We start from the raw sequence: 24,987 nt of genomic DNA, 5'->3' as shown, positions 1-24,987 counted from the left end.
ATGAACATGTACCAAGAGAAACCTCAAAGAGAGGAACAGCAAAGCTACTTTCAATTGGGAAAAAGTATATGCTTGATGATTTTCATTCAAAAAATGAACCATTCTCCCTAAAATTTTTGAGTCCCGTAACTTGTCCTCTGCTTTGTTCCAAACTTCATAATGCAATGTAAATGATAAAGCTTATTTTCTATAAGCCTATTCTTAGCAGATGCCATCTCTGTGTGACAGAGAGGAACTTTCTTCCAACTTAACATTTATTTACTTAGCAGAGATGCTAAGTTTTTTTTTTTTAAAGCATATTGTTTTTAAACAACAGTGGCACATGGTGGCCACATCCTACAAATATTTCTAAATGTTGTGACATTAAAGCTGCTGTTTTGTGTTAAGATGGGAATCAGAGGTGATCTTGGATCTTATCCAACCCCCTGGCTGATACATTCACTCTTCAGATCGCCCCACAGGTGGTTGACAAGGAGAAAATTTATTTACTGTCTCAGAACTTTTAGCAATCTTTAACTTTCAGTTTGTTTCTTATAATTTAGTGAGTTGTTTTATTTTCTTTAAGATGCTAGTGATCAGAGAGAAGATGTTTATCTTGGGAACCACATGCCTTGCCCTGAAAACTTGAATGGTTTCTGCATCCATGGGAAATGTGAATTCATTTATTCTACTCAGAAGGCTTCTTGTAGGTAAGTCTGTGTGTCCATTTCAATGGTGAATTTTTTTTTTTTCATTGCTGGTCACTGTCTTACACTGGAATGTAGACTAAATGTTACCAGAAAGTAGTGTCTGTCTGCAGTAGATGATTAAAAAATAAATGCGACATTTGGAAAAAAAAATTGGCAAGTAATATACAAAACAAAAACAGATGTCTTAGAATTTTGAAATTATAGGCTTAACATTTTTGCTGAAATGTTGATATTTTTATTATAAAAATCAAATTTTTGCAACACTTGTTTTTCGGATGTTCCATCGAAAGGCGGTTGAGAGACTAAACAATGTTTATTAGAACAGAGAACATGTATAACTCAAATAAAACATGTACTAAAATAGATTTATAAAATAAGGAGTTAGAGGTGAAACACCAGGTGTGTATTAAGAGATGATTCCACAGAGGTGAACTAACTTACTCAAGGTCAGCAACATTGGAAATAGAGCTGGGGAAAAGCTGGGTCTCTCATTGCTCAATAGTCAACCAAATGTTCTGAGTGCTTTTTGCTGCCTGGGACGTGTCTGTTTGTATTGTTCCTTGCTGCTGCGAGGAGCCCTTCCGCTGCCGCCGGTGGTGTGTTAGCCAGGTCACGTAGACAAGAGGCGCTTGCTGTCATTCTCCATCCTACCTCCTCCAGCTTGGCCAGTTTCCCTTTGCATTCCCTTTCTTTTTTTTTTTTTTAAAGATTTATTTTTATTATTTTGTTATTGGAAAGGCGGATATACAGAGAGGAGAGACAGAGAGGAAGATCTTCCATCCGATGATTCACTCCCCAAGTGAGCGCAACGGGTCGATACTACGCCGATCCGAAGCCAGGAGCCTCTTCCGGGTCTCCCACGCGGGTGCAGGTTCCCAAAGCCTTGGGCCGTCCTCGACTGCTTTCCCGGGCCACAAGCAGGGAGCTGGAAGGGAAGCGGGGCTGCCGGGATTAGAACCGGCGCCCATATGGGATCCCGGGCGTGCAAGGCGAGGACCTTTAACCACTTGCGCCACCGCGCCGGGCCCTGCATTCCCTTTCTTAGTCAACAACATGAAAACACGGAGAAAAACACTCTATTTGCTGTTTGTTTGGTCAGCCTGGAAGCCAGCGAATCCCTGCTTCCTAAGAAATCAGAAAGAAACTGTTGGGCGTCAGGGCCCTCGGGTCCTCCTACTTCTTTAGCTGCCAGCATTGGACTCTTTCTTTATCTCTTGTCGCCTTTGTGAAACAGCAAAGATCGAACAGTTCTTTGTTAAACCTTTTGCTTTTTTCTGATTGGAAATTCTCCTTGTCTTTAAAGGAGCTACTTCCCCACCCTTTTCCCCCCTAAATATTTGTGATTATGCATCACTTTCTATTATTTTATTAGTTGACAGTATAAGGATACACTGACTTGACTAGTTACAGTCTTGAGGAGTTACTGAAAATATCAAGGTCTCATTTTCCTCTTTCACGAAATTACAATAGCACCTGTCTCATGATGTTAAAATTAAATGAGATGATATACATAAAGTGCTCAGGGCTGGCACATTGTGTATATTTAGTAAATAACAATTTATTATCAGACAGTAAATTCATTATGATAGAGATTCTTGGCTTTGCTAACTGCTGTCTTCTCAGTGCCTGTTGCAGGACATCACCCTTGGTACTCAGCAAATATTTTTGAGTGACGTGATAGTGATAAACTTCCCTCTCTTGTCTAGAGCGGAGATGTAATTGCTGACAGTTCACTTTTCTACACATTTACAACTTCTGAAAAGCAGTTTGTGTTTCTTCTTTTGTCTTGAGTATTTACAGTGTCTGCAAAAGTAGGGCTATCATGTCATGTACCTGCAATAAACAGGAAGGCGTGGACAACCTTTGACTAGGTAAAAATCTTCTAATGATATCTCATAATTGGTTTATCTATCTATTAATTTATTTCTTATTTTTAACCAAATTTTTCTGACACTAGAGTATAGAATATGAGTATGACAGGGATGTCAGCTTCAGCAAGTATGTAGTCTATTGCAAGAGGCTGACAAATGATAAGTCTTGAAATAAAATAGAACATGAGAAATACAGTCATGTCTATATGTGTTTTAGATGATTTGGGACTTTAGAAAAAGGCACCTCAAACTGAAAAGAAGGTGGGAGGATTGCTGATGGAGGAGGCAGACAAGTCGTGGGGGGAGCATTTGTGCTGTTCCAGGAGCTTAGCCTGATGAACGACTACAAGAAACCATGAAAAGGACTTTAAGTAGCAGTGGATCTAATCAGATCTGAAAGCCATTCGGATGGCATTGTGGAAGACAGATAAGAAGACTGAACATTAGAGTTAGTAAGAAGTGATGTCTGAATTCAGTAAAGGAGTCACTGTCGGGTTGAGATAAATGGTTGGATTACAAAGGTAATTGAATCCACCAGCATTGGTGACTGCCTGGATGAAGATGAGAACATTGGCACTAGTGAAGGGTAGACAGGTTAAAAAGTTGAGAGTTTCTGGTTTCTGGCCGGGGAAAAATTAAGTAGGAAATACCTTGGCAAGTGTGAAGCAGTTGGTGGTGGTAGAGGGGTGAGAGTATTCAGTTTAATATACATGGTTGAGCTGCCTGTGGGGCACTCTTTAGGAGGCTGCTGAACAAATTTTCATTTAAGAACTTGTGAGAGATGTAGATTGAAGATGTATATTTCTCCTTTTTTTCTGACATATCCCATCATCTGGAGTCTTCCTAGAAATCCTTTTACTCTAGAAGACCTTTCATTTGTTGATTCTCTCATTTTGTCAGTTTTCTTCATTACTTTGATATCTTCATACCCTGTGTACTCAAATTATTTGGTCATTCATTGTGGATAATCCCTTGCAAATGCATTTGTCCCTCTCCTGGTTCATACCAGCTTCCCACTTACTATATACCTGTACTCGGGTAGCTGAGCGTGGCTGCAGCTGGAAAGCGCACCACCAGCTTAACCTGTCTCACTCACTTGACCTGAAGGTCAAGGTCTCATGCTCTACTGCTCTATCTGTTCTCCTTATCTTCTTGGTGACTACCCTATACCTTCATCTCTCTCTCTGATTGTACCTCCTCTCCCATCCTCAGTCATGGCTGGTGGTCTTCTTTCCGAGTTCATCCACAAAACTGAAGTGGAAAGAATTTCCATAGGCTTTCACTATTTTGCCCACTTGTTGGTTCTCTCCTGTTTTCTCCAAGTCACATCTGGATTTAGTAAGTTCATAGGTATATTTATGAGTTATATTTAAATTTTGTCCATCTTGGTAGTCTCCCTCTACTTCTTACCACCCTATCAGCTACTGACATGTGTGTTTAGTTTACAGAAGAACTCAAAGGGCTGTGCACAGTCTGGAGATGATTCTGATTGCGCCACTCAGTGGTCCCTCTCAGTGTTAATTACTTTCAAATGATCATTGGTATTTGTCGACACAGTTAATCACTCCCTCTTGTGTGCTGTGCCTTCTCTAGGCTGCTGAGATAACCCTCTCAGTTTTCTACCATGCCAGGCATTCTGGTCTTCGTGGATGGTTCAGGGTTCAGTCCTAACCCTGTTCCTGGTGATTCCAGCTCTTCTTAGGCCTTTACATGGCATATGTTAAGGATTCCTGATTTACATAAATCGCAGACCTCCCTCCCTAAATGTGGGTCTCAGTTCCATCTGCTTCTTTTTCTTTCACTGTGGATGTCTGACACCCAGATTCTTACAGTTTGATCTCCTCCCACAACCCTGCTGAACCTGCAACTTCCACCTTTTCGGTTATTCTGATAAAACACCCCTGATGTATCTAACATACTTCTCCGTCTCCTACCCCATATCCAGTCAGTCGGGAAATCACATGAGTGCTTTTATTTAAGAATGTTTCCAGAATGTGATTACTTCTCACACTGGCACTGTTCCTAGCCCAGGGCAGCATTTCCCCTTTTTAGAGTTACTGCAGTCGCCTCCTTCATGGTAACCTTACCGTCCATATCCAGCTGTGCAGATGGAGTAAACCTTTATGAGGATAAATTCACGTTTTTCCTCTGCTCACATGTTTCCAGTGACTCCATTGCATGAAATCCAGGCAATTCTACATGGTTTAATTTTTCACCTCTCCATCCTACCGCACCCTCCCCCCACCCCTTTTTTTTGCCTCCTACCCTCCACTACAGCTAAACTTGTGTTCTTGGGCTTGTTGTACATGAATTCTCCTTCTTAGGGGACTTGCACCAACTCCTCCTTTGTTCCTCCAAGTTGTCCTTGTGGCAGACTCTGTCACCTACTTCACACCTTTACTCACTTATCACCTTTTTAGTAATACTTCCTCTGACTGCTGTATTTGAAGTGGAAAGTCTCATTTTCTACTGTTTTCTTGGCCCACACACATCACTCATAATTTTTCATAGTACAGATCTCTCCTCTGTACTGAATATCACCTTGCACTATACCCATGTAGCTTACTTTTTGTTTATTGATCCCCTCCTCCCAGGATCTTTGTTCCTTTTGTTCATTGATAAATCCCAAATGCTCATGTTGGCACATGGCAGGTACTCAAACATGCTGCATGAGTGAGTGAATAAATCAACTCATGAGGCCGCAGAACCAAGACATTGCCTATAGAAGGCATGAGGGATGAAAGAAGTTGAGAGTAGAGAAGTAAACCCCTGGTTCTGTCTTTGGTTGATAACAGAAGAAGGTTTAATAACATAGAAGCAAAACTCTAGATATTTGGAGAATATAACCAACAGTCATTTGCAGAAAATAATTCAGGGAGGATAGCTTGCACGATAAATGACCTAAAAATTCTTTTTGATATTCTGATTCTAATCTTTGGATTAATCCAGACTGTCAGAGTGCTGCATATCTAGGACATGGTTATAGCTCCCTGTGGAGCTGCTTGGATTTTACTGAGCTTTGACTTTGGATCATTAACTTACCATGAAGGATGTTGTTTTTAAAATACTACATGGCTTTATTATTGAATTTACTGCAGCTGTGTTTTTGCAGGTGATGTTTTCTGATTTAGAAAGTCCTTCTTTACATGAGATTCCTTTGAATTTAATAGTAATTGTGTTTATTGGAAATGGTGTTTTCTTTTATGCAGGGTTTTTGTTTTGTTTATGTATATATATCATATAGATTTTTTTCTTCCCCCGAACTCCCTTCCCTTCCCTTCCCTTCCCTTCCAGTTGTTTTCTTGATCCCTCTCCTCCACTTCCTTTCCCTGTTTTTTTTATGTCAGTCATATTAATGCATTTTTATAATTTAGTATCCTTTAGTATACAAGGAAACTTTAAAAAGTTAATGGAAATGCATATTATAAAAAATTATACATGGATTTTATACCAAAATAAATTTATCTTTTAAACATTTTTTCACTTACTTTAAAAAATATTATTTTTATTTGAAAGGCAGATTTACAGAGAGAGAAAGATATTCTGTTCATTGGGTTACTCCCCAAATGGGCCTAATGACTGGAGCTGAGCCAGTCCAAAGCCAGGATCCAGTAATTTTTTCCCAGGTCTCTTACATGGGTGTATAGTCCCAAGGCTTTATGCCATTCTCCACTGCTTTTCCAGACCGTGAGTGAGGAGCTGGATGGAACGTATAGCAGCCAAGACATGAAGAGTTCTGATATGGGATACTGTGCTTGGAGGTGGAAAATCAGCCAGTTAACCATTGTGTCAGTCCCAGATTATTTCATTTATTTGAAAGGCAGAGACAGAAATATAGAAAGAGATCTTTCACTTCCTGGTTTGGCTGCACAGTAGCAATGGCAAGACCAGGCAAAAGCCAAGCACTTAGAATTCCATCTGGGTCTCCCATGTAAATGGCACAGGCCCAAGCACTTAGGTCATCTTGCTCTGTTTTTCCAAGTGCTTTAACGGGGTGCTGAATCAGAAGTGGCACTCCAGCACAGGAAGGCAGCAAAGCAAGTGTAGCATAGGCTGCACCAGGATGCTGGTCCACAAAACATACTTTTGTCTTTTAATTAGGTTTTTCCACCAGCCTTTTCAAGTGTCCTTATATTCACAGAATTGTACAACTACCAGCAGAGTCAGTCACAGAACATTTTCATCAGCATAGGAAAAAGATCCACACCCTTTCCCACCCAAATCTCTCCTACCCAATTTCCCCAACCCCTGGGCAGGTACTAATGGATTTTCCCATCTCTATTCTAGACATTTCACATAAATGGAAGCCTGAACTGTGTGTGTTTCCTTGTCTAGCTGCTTTCACTTAGCATGTTATTTTCAAGGTCCATCTATATTGTTAACACGTCTAAATACTTTGTGCTATGTTATGACTGGATGGCATTGCCAGCACTGTTTCTTTATAGTGTCTCTAGGCACATACGATTTTGACTTCATTTTTAATGCAAATCATTTTTCTCATTGCTTTGGATGCTATATATAAGAAATTACTGCCTAATCTAAGGGCACAGTGATTCACTCCTGAGTTTCTTCCTGGGGGCTTTATGGTTTTAGCTTATCTATTCAGACCTGTGATCCATTTTGAGCTAATTTTTGGTAAGCTTCCTTCTTTTGTGTGTACATATTCTGTTGTCTCAGTGGTGTTTCTTGAAGAGATGGTTGTTTCTACATCAAGTTTTCTTAATAGGTCAACCAACCTTCTCAGCTATATCTTAGCAGCGAAATATGGGGCAAACAGAGACTCTATGATGGACTATGTCAACCAGTGGATTCTTCAAAGACCTCATAGTGCTTGGAGTGGCAAGATTGGCAGCGATTCATAACTGTTGAAATATCAAACCACCTGAGCAAGAACCTCAGAGCATACCCTACATCCGGGACCTGGGGAGGGTGGGAAATTGGGTGGGCCTTCTCCCTTAATAACCCCCTTTAAACATGAAGAGAACAATATGGAAAAAATAATAGTCTTACCCCACCCCCATAATAAATAAATAAATAAAGGTCAGTAAAAAATTGTTTTTTTTCTCCTCTTTTTTTTTATTGTTATTAACATTGTATTATGTGATACAGTTTTATAGGTACTGGGGATTCCCCCACCCCTCCCATACCCCTCCCCCCATGGTGGATTCCTCCACCTTGCTGCATAACCACAGTTCAAGTTCAGTTGAGATTCCTTCATTGCAAGCATATACCTAGCATAAAGTCCAGCGTCTTATTGTCCAGATAAATTCAGTGGCCTCTTGGGGAGACCTTCTCTGGTCTGAAGGTAGAGCTAACAGAGTAAAGTTCCGGTCAGTTAAAAGCCCCAACAAAACCTCAGCATCAATATACAACATTATGGAATTAATTGACATAGTATTGAGTAAACAATATGTTAAAAATAATGCAAGTTCAATTCTTCAAAACATCTGGGCTGAGACAGTATCAATGACACGTTCAAAAAATAACAAACAACCAAACAAAAATTACAGGTTAAATCAAGGCAAACATGTGGTATCTAACCTTTTGGGATTTGCTCATTTCCCTTAGCATTATAGTTTCCAGTTGGGCCCATTTAGCCACAAAGAACTGCATTTTGTTTTTTTTAATAGCTGAGTAGTATTCCATGGAGTAGATGAACCAAAGCTTTCTTATCCAGTCTTCTGCTGATGGGCATTTCGGTTGCTTCCATGTTTTTGCAATTACTGATTGTGCTGCTATGAACATAGGGATGCATGTTGGTTTGTCGTGAAACAGGTGTTTTGTTTCTTAATAGTCATGTTAAAAATCATTTAGCCTTCTATGTATGGCTCTTAGTTCTGTTCTATGAGCTGTATCTGCTTTGCTAGTTTTTGGAAAGTTTAGAGCCCAGTGTGAAACCTGGCCGGGGCCTTAGGAGCCCCAGGGATTTGACTGCTAAAGTCACGTTTCCCTCTTTCATTATGTAATGTAACAAATAATACATCATTGTTACATATGCTTTATTATAAGATATTTGAAGGCCTTCTTGTAGCTAAGGTTTAAGACATTCATGAACACACACGTGATCCGTATATTTTTGATGTTTTGTTAATTAGTTTGAACTGAAAGGTGGCTAAATTATACATTCCATGTCTCTCTGCTAAAAAAAAAAATGTGAGTTTTCTGTTAAATATCTTAAATGTTTCCCCCTGTCAGATTAGTACTGGTTGATGATGTTACCTTTTCATTTACTTTTAATTGGAGTTCAGTTAATTTATAAGATTAACACCCACTTGACTGCATGACTCCATTTCTGTCATTAACATAAACTTGTTTTCATCTCTCTATCTTAAATACCCATATTTTGTACACTGAAAAATGTCTTGAATATAATTTAGCACTGTTTAGAGAACTGTAATTTTTTTAAAGGTTTATTTATTTTTATTGCAAAGTCTGATATATAGAGAGGAGGAGAGACAGAGAGGATTTTCCGTCCGATGATTCACTCCCCAAGCGGCTGCAATGGCTGGAGCTGAGCCAATCTGAAGCCAGAAGTCTTCTGAGTCTCCCACATGTGTGCAGGCTCCCAATGGTTTGGGCCATTTTGACTGCTTTCCTAGGCCACAAGTAGGAAGCTGGATGGGAAGTGGGTCCTCTGGCATTGGAACCAGCACTCATATGGGATCCTGGACATTCATGGTGAGGACTTTAGCCACTAGGCTAATACGCCAGGCCCAAGAATTGTAAATTTTTATACCAGTTTATTCAATATCTTAATTTCTAGATATGTAGCCCAAGAAAAATCATTAAATGTTATTAAATGTTATTGTTCCTCATTTATCCATGGAATATTTCTTCTTGGACTCCTGTGGATGCCTGAAACTACAGACAGTGAGGGGCCTATGCTATGTGCCATGTGTTTTTTTTTCTATATATGCCCACCTATGATAAAGTATAATTTATAAATTAAGCACAATAAGAGATCAGCAGCAATAGCTAAGGAAACACAGCAGTTACAACAATATACTATTAAAAAAAATCACCAGCATTTTTACTCTAGTGCTTTGTAACCATAAGTAAGTAAATGTTGCTTGAACATGAGCAGTATGGTGCTAGAACAGTCAGTCTGAATGCTGAGCTGGCTCCTGATGGATCAACAGGCAGGTATGTAGTGTATATTACATGGATACACTAGACGAAGGAGTGAGTCATATCTCAGATAGAGAGAATGGGGAGGCATGAGATTTCATCATGTCAACTCTAAATAATATACAATTAAAACGTATGAATTGCTTATTTCTAGAATTCTATGTTTAATATTTTAAACAGCAGAACACAAAAACCGTTGATAAGGGACGGTATAGAAAAATACATATCCATCAAGAAGTTTGCCACACCTGATTTGTAGCCTTGAAGAAAACTTGATGTATCTTGGAATGGAAATCAAATAAATTAGCTATAAAATAGTCACTAGATGACTTTTTTTTAGTATTTTGAAATGATGGTGATAAAGACTATCTAGCTGCTATAAAATTGTGATGCATCATAGGTTACAAAGAAGCACTGAAATACGCATAGCAAAAATACTGTAGGGAAGTATACAAATGACAACTTGTTTTTCAGATGGTAAGAAAGTACCTTCTTTATATTGCTGTTTTATTTCAATCTTTTGTGTCATTTAATTTCAAAACTTAGAAATGTCAGCATTTATAATTCTCCTAACAGTACTTTCCTCCCCACTTTTCAGATGTGAATCTGGTTACACTGGACAGCACTGTGACAAGACAGACTTTAGCATCCTCTATGTGGTGCCAAGTAGACAAAAGCTCACTCATGTTCTCATCGCAGCAATTATTGGAGCTGTGCAGATCGCCATTATAGTAGCAATTGTCATGTGTATAACAAGGTAGGTAATGACTACAGAAGTGATGGACTTTGCTTTGGGAGGTGGGGAAGGGCTGCTGGGCTCTTGGGCAAAACCTGGGATCCGTGGCCGGAGGTCTACACCTGGGCTTTGACTTCTCCTTAATTTGGTTTTGTAGAATGTGGGCAAGAACTCATTGCCAGTGTTACAGGTGTGTATGGACTGTAGGCAGAGGAAGAATGACAATAGTGAATAGCATAAAAGAATTTAGGCCTTTAGAGCTATGTACCATTTTTGACAATATCCATTCATAGACAATAGTGGTAGCGGAATCTCTGTAATGATCTGTAGAAATAGCCATGCCAAAATGTTTAATTCTGGTAGATCTCCAAGACATTTAAGCCCTAAAAATATAGTCTGCACCAAAATAAATATAATAAAGGAAGAGATCAGATGGTGAAGATAAGCACTTTATTATATTATTCTACTAACATTACTGTGTTTTCTGAATTACACTGATAAGTAATAAACTTAAAAATTATGAATCATAAGCAAAACTCTTCAACATATATTAAAAGATTTACTACACATTCAACTGCCATAGTATTTTTTGCCCCAACCTGAATAGAAAAATATGTCAAACTGAATCAGACCTCTGAAAAGTAAGGGAAAATGAGTTCCTTATTGTCTTTGTACCTCTTTGGCCCATAGCCTTTCTTTTTGATATCTCTTCCCGCCTCCTTAAAGTTTTGGTTCACAATACTCATAAACTTCATCTCTGCATTATTTTGGGTGAAAGGGGTGATGGAGCATATCAGCTGTGGATATTGGAGGGCTGTGATGGGTTTGTCGTTCTTCCATCCCAAGGTCTGGGTAGATGCCAGACCTTTGCCATCTGGAGCTGAAGTGATAAATCTAGGAATGATGAAAAATATCCTCTGAGCAATATATTTCTCATAAAATTCAGGCATTAAAGTCATCGTGCTTTATTCCATAGAACAGATGATCTGCTGTTAGGCAAGACTACCGAGTACTGGACAGCAGATCAAAATAGGGGCAAAAATGATAAAAGAAATAATGCCAACAAGAAAGAGAAGATAGGAAGAAAAATCATTTAGTAGCAGAGCTGGCTCTGGTCAAATAATACAGGCCCAGAGTTTAAATAATTTCCCTGGGGTCCTCCCGCCTGTAAGTGGAATGCCTGATCTGGGTTCAGTGTTGTCTTGATTCTCAAATAATTGCTTTGGCTGCCTCATTAAGGGGAGAGTCCATGTTGAATCATCTGGCCAAACATGGCCATTGGGAGCAGGGCTCAAACTTGATATTGTGAAAACTTAGGATTTTTGTGCAAGGGAGAGTCTTGTTATTAATCAAATTTTAAAATTTGTTTTTAAAATTTTTTACTTTTTATTTATTTTTTAAAGATTTATTTTTATTGCAAAGTCAGGTATATATATAGAGGAGGAGAGACAGAGAGGAAGATCTTCTGTCTGATGATTCACTCCCAAGTGACAGCAACGGCCGGTGCTGTGCCCATGTGAAGCCTGGAGCCAGGAGCTCTTCCGGGTCTCCCATGTAGGTGCAGGGTCCCCAAGGCTTTGGGCCATCCTGCATGGCGCTGGATGAGGGAAGCAGGGCTTCTGGGATTAGAACTGGCATCCATATGGGATCCCACATGTTCAAGGTGAGGATCCCAGCTGCTAGGCCAAGGCACTGGGCCCAGTTTTAAAATTTTTTTTTTAAAAGAATATTACTTTGAGAGTCATACGCAAAATCCATTGGGGTAGGGAAAATGTACAGTTGGGTAGAGATCATATAGTCAAATGTTGTTACAGTTAAACAGAAATGGATGCATGCTTTATAAGATGAAAGACAGAAAGAAGAGACAAGTTTTTCAGGCCTAGTTGTGTGTCATTTAAGGAAGTCGAAGGATGTTAGAGTAGAAGTGGTCTTGAATTCAGCCCCTTCCTGTACAGAAGTGAGGACACTGAAGCTCTGAGATAGGAACTGCCTTGCCCCAGGTCACAGTGCTGATTAACCCACTTTGCCAATCCTGATTGAGCTTTCTGCACAACTCTGTGCTTCTGTTCTCTGTGAACTGTGACTCTCAAGCTTTAAGGTAAAATTACCTGACAGGTATTTAAGTTGATTGCCTCTAGTTTGTACTCCAAACTCCTTTGTACCCCTCACAATCTCCTGGATATCAGAATATGTTTCACTTGTATATTTACCTTATAAATAAGGCAAAGAGGGCCCGGCGCGGTGGCGCAAGTGGTTAAGGTCCTCGCCTTGCACGCCCGGGATCCCATATGGGCGCCGGTTCTAATCCCGGCAGCCCCGCTTCCTTTCCTGCTCCCTGCTTGTGGCCCGGGAAAGCAGTCGAGGACGGCCCAAAGCTTTGGGAACCTGCACCCGCGTGGGAGACCCGGAAGAGGCTCCTGGCTTCGGACCGGCATAGTATCGGCCCGCTGCGCTTACTTGGGGAGTGAATCATCGGACGGAAGATCTTCCTCTCTGTCTCTCCTCTCTGTATATCCGCCTTTCCAATCAAAAAATAATAAAAATAAATCTTAAAAAAAAAAATAAATAAGGCAAAGAGACAAAGGCAGCAAAGAGATCTATCTGTTCAGTTAAAATGCCCACAACAAGTGGTACTGGGCCAGGCCAAAGCTAGGTGCTAGGAATTCAGTTCATGTCACCCATATGGGTAGCATAGAGCCAACCCCTTGAGCCATCCCCTGCTGCTTCCCAGGCTGTGCAGTAGCAGAAATCTAGTAGGAAGCTCAGAGCTGGGACTTGAACACAGGCACAAGAAGTTACTATGCAAGCATCTCATGCAGCACCTTTATTTTTTTAAAAGGCAGCATTACAGAAAGGGAGAAATGCAGAGAAAGAATCTACTGATTTATTTCCCAAATGGCCACAATGGTCAGGGCTGGGTAAGCCCGAAACAGGGAGCCCAGGCAGGTGCACAAACCCAAGCACCTCAGCCATCCTCTGCTGCTTTCCTAAGCGTTTTAATAAGGAGCTGCATCAGAAAGTGAGACAGCCGGGGACTTGAACTAACATCCATAAGTGTTGTCATTGTTCCAGGTGGCAGCTTAACCACTTATGCCATGATACCTGTCACATCCCAACCAAGCAGCATCTTAACCAGTGTGTCAAATGCCCAGCCCCACAAAGTATTTTAAATTGTGGCATGTTGTCACGACTTATGCCTGCATAGCTTAGGGTAACCTCTCTAAATTTATCATAGCTTTCTCTTGAGACCTGTTTTTGTTGTGGTATTTCCTCTCCTACAATGTCTTGCTGTCAGTGGATTCAGAACATTTTAATTATGTACTCAAACTTTTTTCCTTTGCAGTTTAACGAGTGCCTCTCCCACACAGTTCATAATGGGGCAGCTGTTCACTGATCCCATGGCGGCTGTTGTATGTGAGGAATTTTCCTCTAAATGGTGTTTCCACTCACCCGTGTATCAAGACCCCATGAGTCACATTTTCTTTTTTATATGCATGAGGGTGATGATGCTTCCTTCATGTTTTTAGACTCATAGAATGACAGATTGACAGGGCCCTTGACCATCATCCCAGCCAAACTCCACTATTTTGTAGATGAGAAAACCATGACCCAGGAGATTGAATCTTCTTCAGGATATTGGTGAATTAGTGATGGTTCGTGATGGTTGCTTTATTTCTCAGCTAGGTTTCCTCATCTGGGAAATGGAGATAGATGGTTCTCGCTCTGTTTACTCAGATCCTTTTCAGGAGGATCAGCACAATAAAATTTTCATACTGCAAATGGAAGTGTCATCAAGGCTTTAATGGAATGAAAAGAATACTATAGTAAGGGATCTTCATTATTACAAGACATCTTTCCATTAGGTTGTAAATTCCTTGCTGGCAGAGACTTCAGAGATCACTCTCAACTTAGTATTTTACCTATAGGAAAATGGAGGCTCGCACAGCTACTTATAAGCGGAGTAGAAATTTGAAATGATCAGATTCTGCCTAACCCCTCTGTTGTGCATTGTGTAGCACAGCACCGTGTGCATCATTGGAGCTTAGGTGTTTGCAGCCTGAGACACAAGGGCAATCAGGAACAGATTTCATCTCACTGTTGAGAACCAGTGGAGGAATGAGCACAGAGTCAAGAAAAATCCCTTTTCTTTGGCATAGTAGTTCCATCTGGAGTTCTGCGGTTTACCCCAGCAGATGGTGGAAGGACTTGTTAGAAGTCATTGTGTAAGCTCAGTAAGCATGCTTATGTGTTCTTGTCTGAGGTTTTCTGCTTCCTCTCTTTGTCTCTCAGCTGTTGTTTCAAGGCTATCAGGGTGCTGCTAAGCCCAAGGGCCTTTCTGTGATCACAGGTGTCCTGGACTTTCTGTCACTGGCTGTGACAGGGTGCAGGGTGGGAAGGTGTTTGCCAGGCCAAAGGAAGGACAGAGATTCTCTGGGGCATAGGAACTGCTGGCACAGACTCTGGAAGCACGTTTTGCTTGTATATGTGCCCGAATTTTTAACCAATCCTCTCAAACTCTCACCTCTATATTCATCTTTACCTTGTCTTATACCAAATCACCTCTGTTGTGCCACTTTATGTATAAGATGCTATTATTTTGTAAAAATTTGAAATATCCTCCACTTTATGTATAAGATGCTATTATTTTGTAAAAATTTGAAATATCCTACATGTAATAAAACATCTTTTTATTTCCTTCTTTCTTTTACTCACAACAGAAAATGCCCCAAAAACAATAGAGGACGCCGGCAGAAGCAAAACCTGGGTCATTTTACTTCAGATACGTCATCCAGGATGGTTTAAACTGATGACTTTTATATGTACCCTGACCATGTGATATACATTTATTATGTCTTTTTTTAAAGAATGGATATATTTATTTCAGAGGCCTTATTTTTGGACATTTTTAGTGTAGTCCTGTTGGCTTGTATTTAGAATATTCTGCTATAACAGGTTTTGGACTGTTTAGTAGTCTTTGTTTTATGTTTTTAAATATGAAAATTGATTTCACAAATTTGTACCACATGGTAATTCTAAGACTTGTTCCTCCCCCATGGAATGTAATATTTTTGCAAAAATGGACCACTTCACAAATGGTATAAAGTCATACACTTTTCCCACAGTGACCACAGCCAATGACGAAGCATGAACTAAAGGTAAAGATGTTTACAGATTACTTTTCTTACAAAGAAAAAAATCTAGAGGACACTGTGTTTAAATAGAGATTTAAATGTTTTTGAGATTTAGCAACTGATTTTTTAGACACTGCCTATTGCATGAATTAAGGAGCTGTGTGTGTGTTAGATGTAAAATATTTATAAGATGTATGGACTGGAATTTGATTATGCTCTTTGAAAAAATAATTCTAATAATCTAAAAGAGTATCTGGTAGTAATGATGGGACTGATCATTGAATGGTAGATTTAGATATGGAAATGGGCTGTTTGGCAAGCAGACGGGAGTGAAGCTTACTACATCAGTTGGAATACTTTCATACACATTCATTTTTAAAAAAATCTTTGTTTAACATGAACAAATTGTATCAGTGTTTGTGAATAAAATGCAAAAATGATTATTCATGATTGGTGCTCTTACAGTGAGCTTAACAGTTACTGAAGACCTCTATCCAAATTTGTCTTGTAGTAATAGCTCTATTAATAGATTGTTGGTGTTTAAAATCTGAAGTGTGAGTAGAATGTAATCAGCTGTTTAACTTGTAGTTTGTATATTCAAAACAATGCATGTAGAATTTAAGTAATATGTCTAAAATATTAATTTTAATATTTGATTTCGGAAAAGCATGTTATAATATAATGTTTTCACTATATGGCTTTGTTTTGGTGTTTTCTTAACTACATTCTTTGATAATGATGTGTCAGTACATTTCATTTGTGAAATTAATAGAAAAACAGATGTCAGCTCCAGATTCCTCTGTGCTCTTATGAATACTAGTTGACACTAAGGCAAAAGCTTCATCCAATATTTGGGGTTGGCTTTTTTAGTCACTTGGCTATTAGACTGAATATTTACAAAGTGGTTTTAGTGAACTTCTTTTAGAGAAAGATTTCCTCTTCTACCCACACAGTCTTATTTGAGTCCCTTAGTCAGTCAGCAAGCATGCTTGGGACGAGGCCCAGTGCTCTGCAAAGGCTCATGTTGCAGAACAGTCACAGATGGACATTTGTAGTTATAAATACTTGACCATTCTCCAGGGGTGGGGTTTTCAGCCCTTTATAAACAACCCGGGTGCTGTGATCAGCCCGACGTTCTGCTCTCAGTGCCAGAATCGATTGTGGTAGGACATCTTTTGCTGAGAAATAAGCAAAATGGAACAAAATGGATCTACTTCAAACACTGATAAAATCCACCAGAACCGTCTGTCAGATGTCTCAGAAGATGAAGACCAAGATGCCGCGCTCACCATCGTGACTGTGCTGGACAAAGTAGCCTCCATCGTGGACAGTGTGCAGGCAAGCCAGAAGAGAATAGAGGAGAGACACAGGGACATGGAAAATGCCATCAAGTCTGTCCAGATTGACCTATTAAAGTTTTCACAGTCACACAGCAATACGGGTTATATCATCAACAAGTTGTTTGAGAAAACCCGCAAAGTCAGTGCTCACATTAAAGACATGAAGGCCCGGGTGGAGAGGCAACAAGTTCATGTTACAAAAGTTGAAGCCAAACAAGAAGAAATAATGAAGAAGAACAGATTCCGTGTGGTAATATTCCAGGTGAGCTTGGGCTTGTGTTCAGCTTCATTACCGTAATGTCTTGAATTCTTTGTCAACAAACTCATACCAGGAGTTTCCAGTCTTGCTTCTTAACTGTTGTACACATTAATGCGAAGAAATTCTGTATCAGCAGAGATCTCAGAATGAAAAACACTTCTGTGTTAACTGTTGCACTATCTCATTTTGGTATTCTGAGCTTCCCAACCATTTTATGTAATATGAGCTATGTGTCATGGCTTAGGCTATTTCTTGCTGCTGAAACTCAATATTAATAAGGCTCTTTCAGCCCCATTGGCCTTATTTTAGCATGTTGTCCTCTGATAGACTTTGAGAATGTCAGAACCCAAGGAAATCTAAGAAGCCTCTTATTTGAAACACATCTTTGTTATCTAAAACAGGCAGTTAAGGGACCAGGCCTTTACAGTTAAGAGCCACGCTGTGACCGCTATGGTTTTGAGCCAAGTTCCTATATTATTTGTACTTGACACTCAGAGTTTCTTGAAGTAGGAACATGTCAGTGGCAAATGCATCATATATATTTTTTAAATTTACAAATTGAAAGTAAAGAGCTGAATTTTCCTCTCCTAGTGAAAAATAACCAAAAAGGAAAGTCACTGCCAGGCAGTTCACAAAGACAAAATATTTGAATTTTATCCATTTCAGTATTGACAGTTACTAAAATGTGGACTAAGAATTTAAGGGCAGGAAAAAAACAATACTGTTGCATTCTGCTCATGAGAGTATTCATTGGTACACTCTTTTGGAGTGTGGTTTTGATACTGTGTATTAAGAACTTTACAGATCTGTAAGCATTCTGAATGCAAAATCTCATGGCAAAAAATTTGGTCTGGGTATGTAAGTCAGGAATATGTGTAGAGATGTTCACTGGTGCGAAGGATAGTATTGTCATATTGTATTTTTAAAACAAATGCTCATGCGCATTAGGGGGGGGAAAAGCCCTAGAAGAATAGAAACAAAATGAAACAGCAACACGGTTGGGAGGTGTGGGCAGATATTTGTAAGATATTAGGGATGTGGCCAATAATTCACTCCTAGCATTCCTTACATGTTAGTCAACTCTAACTGCAGGAGTATTATTCTAAAGGCAAAGTGGGATTTCCCATCTCTTTTTATGAACGTACATAGGTTATTCCGGAAAAAAGAATAGGAAAGAGAGAGAAATTGCTTATTACAAAGGTAGAAAAGCAGGACTATGCAGTTGGAAATCCTTTACCTGCTGCTGTGGATTCCTGGAAGTCATTCCCTCTAACCTTAAAAAGAACTTGAAAATAAAATCAATCGCTTTACTTTCAAATACTAAATATGTAATCTTTGTATGCAGTTCTTTATGTATTAAGAGACGAGGATTTGGTTTTGCAGAATATAGTATCCATTTTCAGTTCACTTTCTAAGGCATAAGCAGTGGTGAGTATATTTCAACTTGCACTTGTGTACATCCGGCCAGGAAACATTTGGCGTCCAGCACTTTTCCTTACAACCTTTGTGCAAAGCAGTGGACCAAGCCAATCAAGAGTTTCAAGGTCTGGGCCTGGCACGATAGCCTAGCTGATGCTGTTTGTCCTTTGATATTATTATTTTAGTAAAATTAAAATTTTTCTGTATTCACCTGCTTATGCTCTGTAAGCTATGACTATTTTTTTTTCTTCAACCCCCTATATAGTTAAAGCAACTTGGGGTTCCAGTTTAGGTCAAATCTCTCCTCTTGTAAGTTAGAATGCAATCACTTTCCTGTGAAATTAAATTGTTCTCAGTAAGCAGCAGTTTACCAAAAAGCAATCTTTGTAAACTTAAAAAGGCAAAACAAACTAAATTGTCATAGAACTTGAATTCAGAGACTTACTAAATGTTAAAATGATGCATATAATATTCACATAGTTATTTTTGAATTCATGTTATAAATGGTTAACCCTAAAATTAGCTTCAAATCGAAGAATTTCGTTTCTACTTGAGTTTTTCCTCAAAGTCCTTGCTATATATTTTGGCTATTATATTTAATGACACTATATCTCTCACAGTTATGTATGCGTAAGCTGTCATCAAGCCCTGGATGTTGCCACTGAAACTCACCTGTTATTTAATCTACAGTTTTGGTTTTTTCTTTGAACACACTTTGATCTTGATGACCCCTCTCATTATGTAATCCAGGCATCTTAGCATATCTTCTTGTAATTTTATTTACTAACCATATTCCTGTCCAAATAAAATATTTGGTCGTCCCCTACTGATGAGGCCAGACCTCTCTATATTCAGTTTCCCTAGTCATACTTCATCGCTTCTGTTACAAAAAAAAATGTTCTTTCTACTTATATTTTGAAATCAATTATAATTGAGTACTCTACTCTTCAATGATTATGACAGTGTGTTCACCAATAACTCATAATACCTCTGACCCATAAGAGTTGAAACCGATAGCTCAATGTAGCGAGTACCTTTCCAGCTCTAGCTCTGTTCTGTTAGCCTTCAAGGTTGACTCTTTACTTTTCATTGTGTAGCTGAAGTGTGTGTGAAGTCTGCGATGTCTTCACAGAGAGACTGTGAGGGTTTTTTCCCCCTACCAGGCAGTAATTACTCTTTGGCTTCTTCCTGTTCTAATTATACCTTCTCAAGCCATGCCAACCCACACTGCACTGCTGAAACTACTCCCCGCAGCAGGTGTCAGGAAGGGAGAGGAATAGTTTTGCCACTTCTAACTGATTCACCAGGGAGTTATGAGACGCCTACTTCAGCCTTTTTTGGGCTCCTAGACACTCCGATCCTGTCGCCAGACTTTAATTTTAAATAAGTATCCGAAGAAATAATGTGGATTGTTGACTATCAGGCTGATAAGTTTTAAAATATGCCTAAATGTTTGTTATATATTTGTCATATTTTTGAGTGAGTAGATTTACTCTGACTATTGAGTGGAACATGGTTCCTTTTAGAAGTTTTAACTCATGGTTCAGTTTAAAAAAAAAAAATCTCATGGTGTTTAAAGTTTTGCTTGCTAGGTTTTAGAAACAATCTAAATAGTGACTTGGGTTCCCTTGCATGGCTGTAGTCGTGGCTCACTGTTGGTCTCCGCTTTCTATCATGTTTCAGAACCCAATTCTCATCCTTCTTCTCTAGACACATTTTACACAGGTCGTCGTCCTTCCCCTTCCTCCTGCAGCTGTTTTCCTTGCTAGTGTCTCCGGCCGCAGTTCTGTTCTTCATTTCCTTCTGTCTTCACAGGCTAGATTCCATCTTTTAATTTCTTTTTCATCTCGCCCTTTCTGTCAGTTGGTCCAGAACCCAAGATCTATAGTACCAAAACACACACACACACATACACACAAACAAAACAACAACAACAAAAACACTCCTAAAAATAAAAATATAAGAGTAGCCCAGTTTGACTGTAACTCCTTTGATGCTGAAACACACCGAACTAGCCTTTGGCTGTTTTTACTCTTTACATCTTCCCTTAATGTGAATATTTGTATTTTTTAATCACAGATTTTTTTTCTAGATTCCTTAGGGAATGTTATAGATCTGTCTTCAAAATCTGAAATATTCTGAATAAACACACTTTGGCCACAAGGAGTTTTGAGTACTAGAGTATTGCCGATTCAGTTTTCCTGGTTTGATTTCTTTTATCTGGTCTTAGGCCTCTTAATTTCATCTTTATATTATTGACTTCTAAGTTTCTGTGCCTTGCTCAGACCTGTCTTCAAAATATCAGACTCATCTACTCAGCTGCCTGTTCCTCATCCCTGCTTGTTTGCATTAACGGTCATTTCAAAGATGGCCTTCGTGGTCCTACCCTTTCCCTCCAGTCTCTTCCTCCTGCCGTCTTCCCTGTCTCAGTCACTGCAACTCTGCCTTTCAGACCTTGTGCTCAAGAACCATCTCTGACACCCTCAACCACCTGCATCCAAACCTCTCAGCAAACACTGCAGGATCAGACCCTCTCTCACCCTATTTCTGCCAGCATCCCAATCTATCCCTCATCTGCCTGTTATCAGTGCTGTCCATCTGTTCTCTCTGCCTTTTATCTTGCCTCTGTAGCTTGTTTTCAGGAGAGTAATTCATTTTTCTCCAAAAGGTTTCTGTCTCACTTGAAAAACAGCTTCTGTCCGTATTACTGCATATTGAGTGTAGGGTCTAGGCTGCCTGCTGTCTCTCTTATTCTCACTCTCCTCTTCTTACCTCTTGGTCACTCTGCTGTAGCCACATGGCCCTACCTGGCTGTTTCTCTGTCTTCCTTTGTTGTTTTGCACGCCATATGTTTGGGTCTAGGCTCCTCGGATGTTTCCTTACTATTTGTGAGGCTTTTCTGACCCATGTAGTTATGATTAGAGCCCTTCCTAGGTGCTGTGTATCCCCCTTCCCTGCTTTATTTTCACCTTTGCCCTTATCACATTCTGGTATGCTATACATGTTACATGTTAGTTTCTAGAGTATAAGTTCTTTCATGCTCCTTTTTTTTTCTTGAAGGTTTCTCAGTTTCTGCAACACTGAACATGGTGGGTGCTCAGTAACTCTTTGCTGAATGAGGATGTGAACCTGTTATTTGATCCAACAATCATTTATTGAAATCTACCTACTATGTAGAAAACATAGATATTGTGCATAAAGCGAGAATAAGGAAGCCATCATCTTGTGCAGACTCCAAGGAGTCAAAAATCAATGAGTGGAGTTCTGATTCTATTTAAACTGTCATGTCATAAATAGTGGGATCATTGTCAGTCAGAGACAAAATAAGCGTCTTGAGGAAATTGGGATATTTTAATTGATCGTGGAAGAATGACAATTACCTTCACAAAATTGATGAGGTAGAGAGACATTTTAAAGTATCAGAACTCAGACACAGAAAGGCATCAAGGGATGATAGCATAGTATGGGTTGCGAGGCTGGAGGAATGGGAAGGTAAGTGCAGCCCAAATGGAGAAAGAAGCTTCCAAGCCTACTGAAGGATTTTGCCTTTTTCCTTTGAGCTCCCAGAAGCTGGAGGATGGATGAAGGATGGAGTCAGAGCTGTGCTTTACAAATACTTATCAGGGGATACTTACTTGATATTTTGGAGGTAGAGGGATCAGTGAGTAGAACTGATGAGGTTCAAGGGTAGTGAGGATCTGGATTAAGACATTGATAGAAGGCAAGAATTGTGAGGGAACAGATGAATTATGAAGCAGTATCACCAACAGGATTGGGGACCAGTTGGATTTTGGATGAGAGGGAGAGGAGGAAGTGGGTTGATGACGCTGAGGTTTCTATGCTATGTGGCTCCTGGAAGGATTGAGAGGGGCAGGGAACGAAATCGGATTGAAGAAGGTACTGAACAGACCTTGCTAAATTTGAGATATCTGCCCGTCATTTGTGTCTTCCTCTTAGGAGGTGGTTGGTGGGAGGAGGTGAAGGTAAAATATGCGTGAATTTGCTTAGAATTGGATCTGAAGGCACAGAGTGGATAGATGAGGTGCTCAGGGGAACCTTGGGATTTGTAGAAGAGAAAAGAATGAGAGAGAACCCCCTGAGAATCACCAGCATGTCATGATCAGTAGCTCCTGGGTGAGATCTACATACAGGGTGTTCCCTACAAGGTAGGATGAACGTGGGTTCATCTCTAATGCAAAGGAAATGCTAACGTGTTTTGTTCCTCTGTCCTTTAGGAGAAGACTCGTTGTCCGACCTCCTTGTCTATCGTTAAAGACACAAACCTAAGTGAGAATCAGGAGGAGGAGGACATCTTTGATCCCCCGATAGACCTCTCTTCGGATGAAGAATATTCTGTTGAAGAAAGCAGATCTGCCAGGCTTAAAAAGTCAGGCAAGGAGCACATCGATAATATCAAGAAGGCATTTTCCAAGGAAAACATGCAGAAGACCCGACAGAATCTTGACAAGAAAGTGAATAGAATTAGAACCAGAATAGTGACGCCAGAGAGGAGAGAGAGGCTGAGGCAGTCTGGGGAGAGGCTGAGACAGTCTGGAGAGAGGTTAAGGCAGTCAGGGGAGAGATTTAAAAAATCCATTTCCAACGCAGCTCCCTCAAAGGAAGCTTTTAAGATGCGGAGCCTGAGAAAGGCTAAAGACCGAATTGCGGCTGACAGTCGGGAAGATGGCCCTGAGCTGGCTGTGGACATCCTTGCCAGGAGCGAACCTCTTAGCCCCATTCATGAGCTGTACAGTGATGAGCTCAGTGAAACTGAGCAGGAGGCGGCCAGGACTGCGTTTCCTCCCAGCGAGGGAGGGGAGGCTGCAACCCCTGAGCCTTTAAAAGTTACTTTTAAACCTCAGGTCAGAGTAGAAGATGACGAATCGCTTTTGTTGGATTTAAAGAAGTCATCGTAAAGATGAATTAAATCTGTGACAGATATAAATCTCCCTAGTCAGCAGTTTGGTTGTGAATAGGGTAGTTATTTCCATTTATATGCCATTTAGGAAGGCATATCATTTCTTAGGATTAAAATCTTCAATGTAGTATAATTATTATGTATGTTTTCTTACGATTTCCCTGTGAATTCTTCCCCTCTGAGCACAGATGATTCTAACAGCTTTTTTCCCTTTATGTCAACCTTTCTAATGGCAGCTGGGATTTTTAAGTTCCTTTCCTTTGCCCATCAAAAACCAGTTTCCTAGCTTAGGCTAATTAGGTATTTGGTCATCTGAAACAAATGAGGGACGAATCTGTGGCTGTTGTTTGCAAGTGAACTTTCTAGATAACGTGTGGACTTCATCCAGATGTTCACATCAACAGATGCATCAATAAATTAGCATTTACACCCCTCCTTTGATACTTATGCATTAAAATAATTGAAGTTTTGGGACTTAAGCAGTTGGCTATAGCATCATAGCTTTACTTCTTGTAAAGGCAACTGGCCAAGTCATCTGCTGTTCTCAGCGATAAAAATGGGGGTTAGCCTGTTCTGCCCTTTCCGAAGCCTGCTCTGAAGATCAAAGGAAATATTATGCATCCTGGAGAACAAGAAAGCAAGCAAAGAAAGAAAAGTTAGAAAGAAAAAAGTCTGACATAATTTCCCTTGCTGGAAAAACCCCGCACCAAGCGCCGAGGTCCGAGGTTGGACAGAAACAAAAGTAGGTCTGCAGAAGCCTTCCCACAGAAGCAGGAGTGAAAAAAAAGAAACATTTAGATAACTTTTCATCAGATTGGAGCCAAGTCATGGTCTTTGTCGGATCTTGAAATGTTCCCTGGAAAGAACCTTTTGATTTGATTGAGATCTGTCCTAGATTACAACTATGTTTCTTTGACTAGCATCAGGTATAAAGCTGGCCATGCTGTCAGGTGGCTTCTGCCAACTCAACCCTGATGCAGTGGGTTTAGAAATGACCTCAAGTGTTGTTTGTTTCCAGAGTGAACCCTTCAGAGGAGTTTTTCAGTGCTACGTTGGGACAAAGTCAGATTCCACTGATATGTTAGCTTTAAATCAGTGGAATCAGAAAATAGATGTTGTTGCAATGACATGTTCCTGTTGGTTCTATATGGCTAGCATGTTTAGATCTTCTGAACAATTTAATTTGAGGAGTTTGTATAACAATCAGATATCTCATTTTCTCACATTCTGATAAGTTTTAAAGATTTATTTAAAAGGCAGATTTAGAGGCAGAAGGGGGAGACATGGAGAAATAATCTCTCGTCCACTATTTCACTACCCACACGGCTGCATGGCTGGAGCTGAGATATGAAGTGAGCAGCCAGGAACTTCTGACTGGGCTCCCTCTAGGGAATAGGGACCCAAAGACTCAAGCCATCCTCTGCTGCTTTCCCAGGCATGAGCAGGGAGCTGGATGGGAAGTGGAGCAGTTAGCACACAAACTGGCTTCCATATG

The 24,987-nt window shown here is 39.9% G+C and overlaps 2 protein-coding genes across 2 annotated transcripts in view; both read left to right on the top strand.

The window, feature by feature from the left end:
- The window catches only part of LOC121172496 (tomoregulin-1), an 84,927-nt gene extending 68,681 nt beyond the window's left edge, over positions 1-16,246 (top strand). The window contains exons 8-10 of the mRNA XM_041004532.1: positions 566-689; positions 10,287-10,445; positions 15,143-16,246. Coding sequence (XP_040860466.1) covers positions 566-689; positions 10,287-10,445; positions 15,143-15,227 — 368 coding nt within the window. The 3' untranslated portion in view covers positions 15,228-16,246. The remainder of the gene's footprint in view (positions 1-565; positions 690-10,286; positions 10,446-15,142) is intronic.
- Positions 16,247-16,692: 446 nt separating this feature from the next.
- Positions 16,693-24,396, top strand: CAVIN4 (caveolae associated protein 4). The gene is made up of 2 exons (XM_040963331.1): positions 16,693-17,158; positions 22,810-24,396. Exons 1-2 carry the CDS (start codon positions 16,751-16,753, stop codon positions 23,488-23,490), a joined length of 1,089 nt encoding a protein of 362 aa, XP_040819265.1. The 5' UTR covers positions 16,693-16,750; the 3' UTR covers positions 23,491-24,396.
- Positions 24,397-24,987: the final 591 nt, after the last annotated feature.

Source organism: Ochotona curzoniae, unplaced genomic scaffold (assembly GCF_017591425.1).
Source record: "Ochotona curzoniae isolate NIBS_2020 unplaced genomic scaffold, NIBS_Ocur_1.0 scaffold_3208, whole genome shotgun sequence".
Lineage (NCBI taxonomy): Eukaryota > Metazoa > Chordata > Mammalia > Lagomorpha > Ochotonidae > Ochotona > Ochotona curzoniae.
Note: the sequence above shows the minus strand (reverse complement) of the source record. Positions and strands in the feature narration are given on the sequence as shown.

Bases quoted from the DNA above. Each gene is read 5' to 3' on its own strand.
- CAVIN4 (XM_040963331.1), top strand. From the start codon at position 16,751: ATGGAACAAAATGGATCTACTTCAAACACTGATAAAATCCACCAGAAC. The intron at 17,159-22,809 runs GTGAGCTTGGGC...TCTGTCCTTTAG, and splicing joins TCCGTGTGGTAATATTCCAG to GAGAAGACTCGTTGTCCGAC.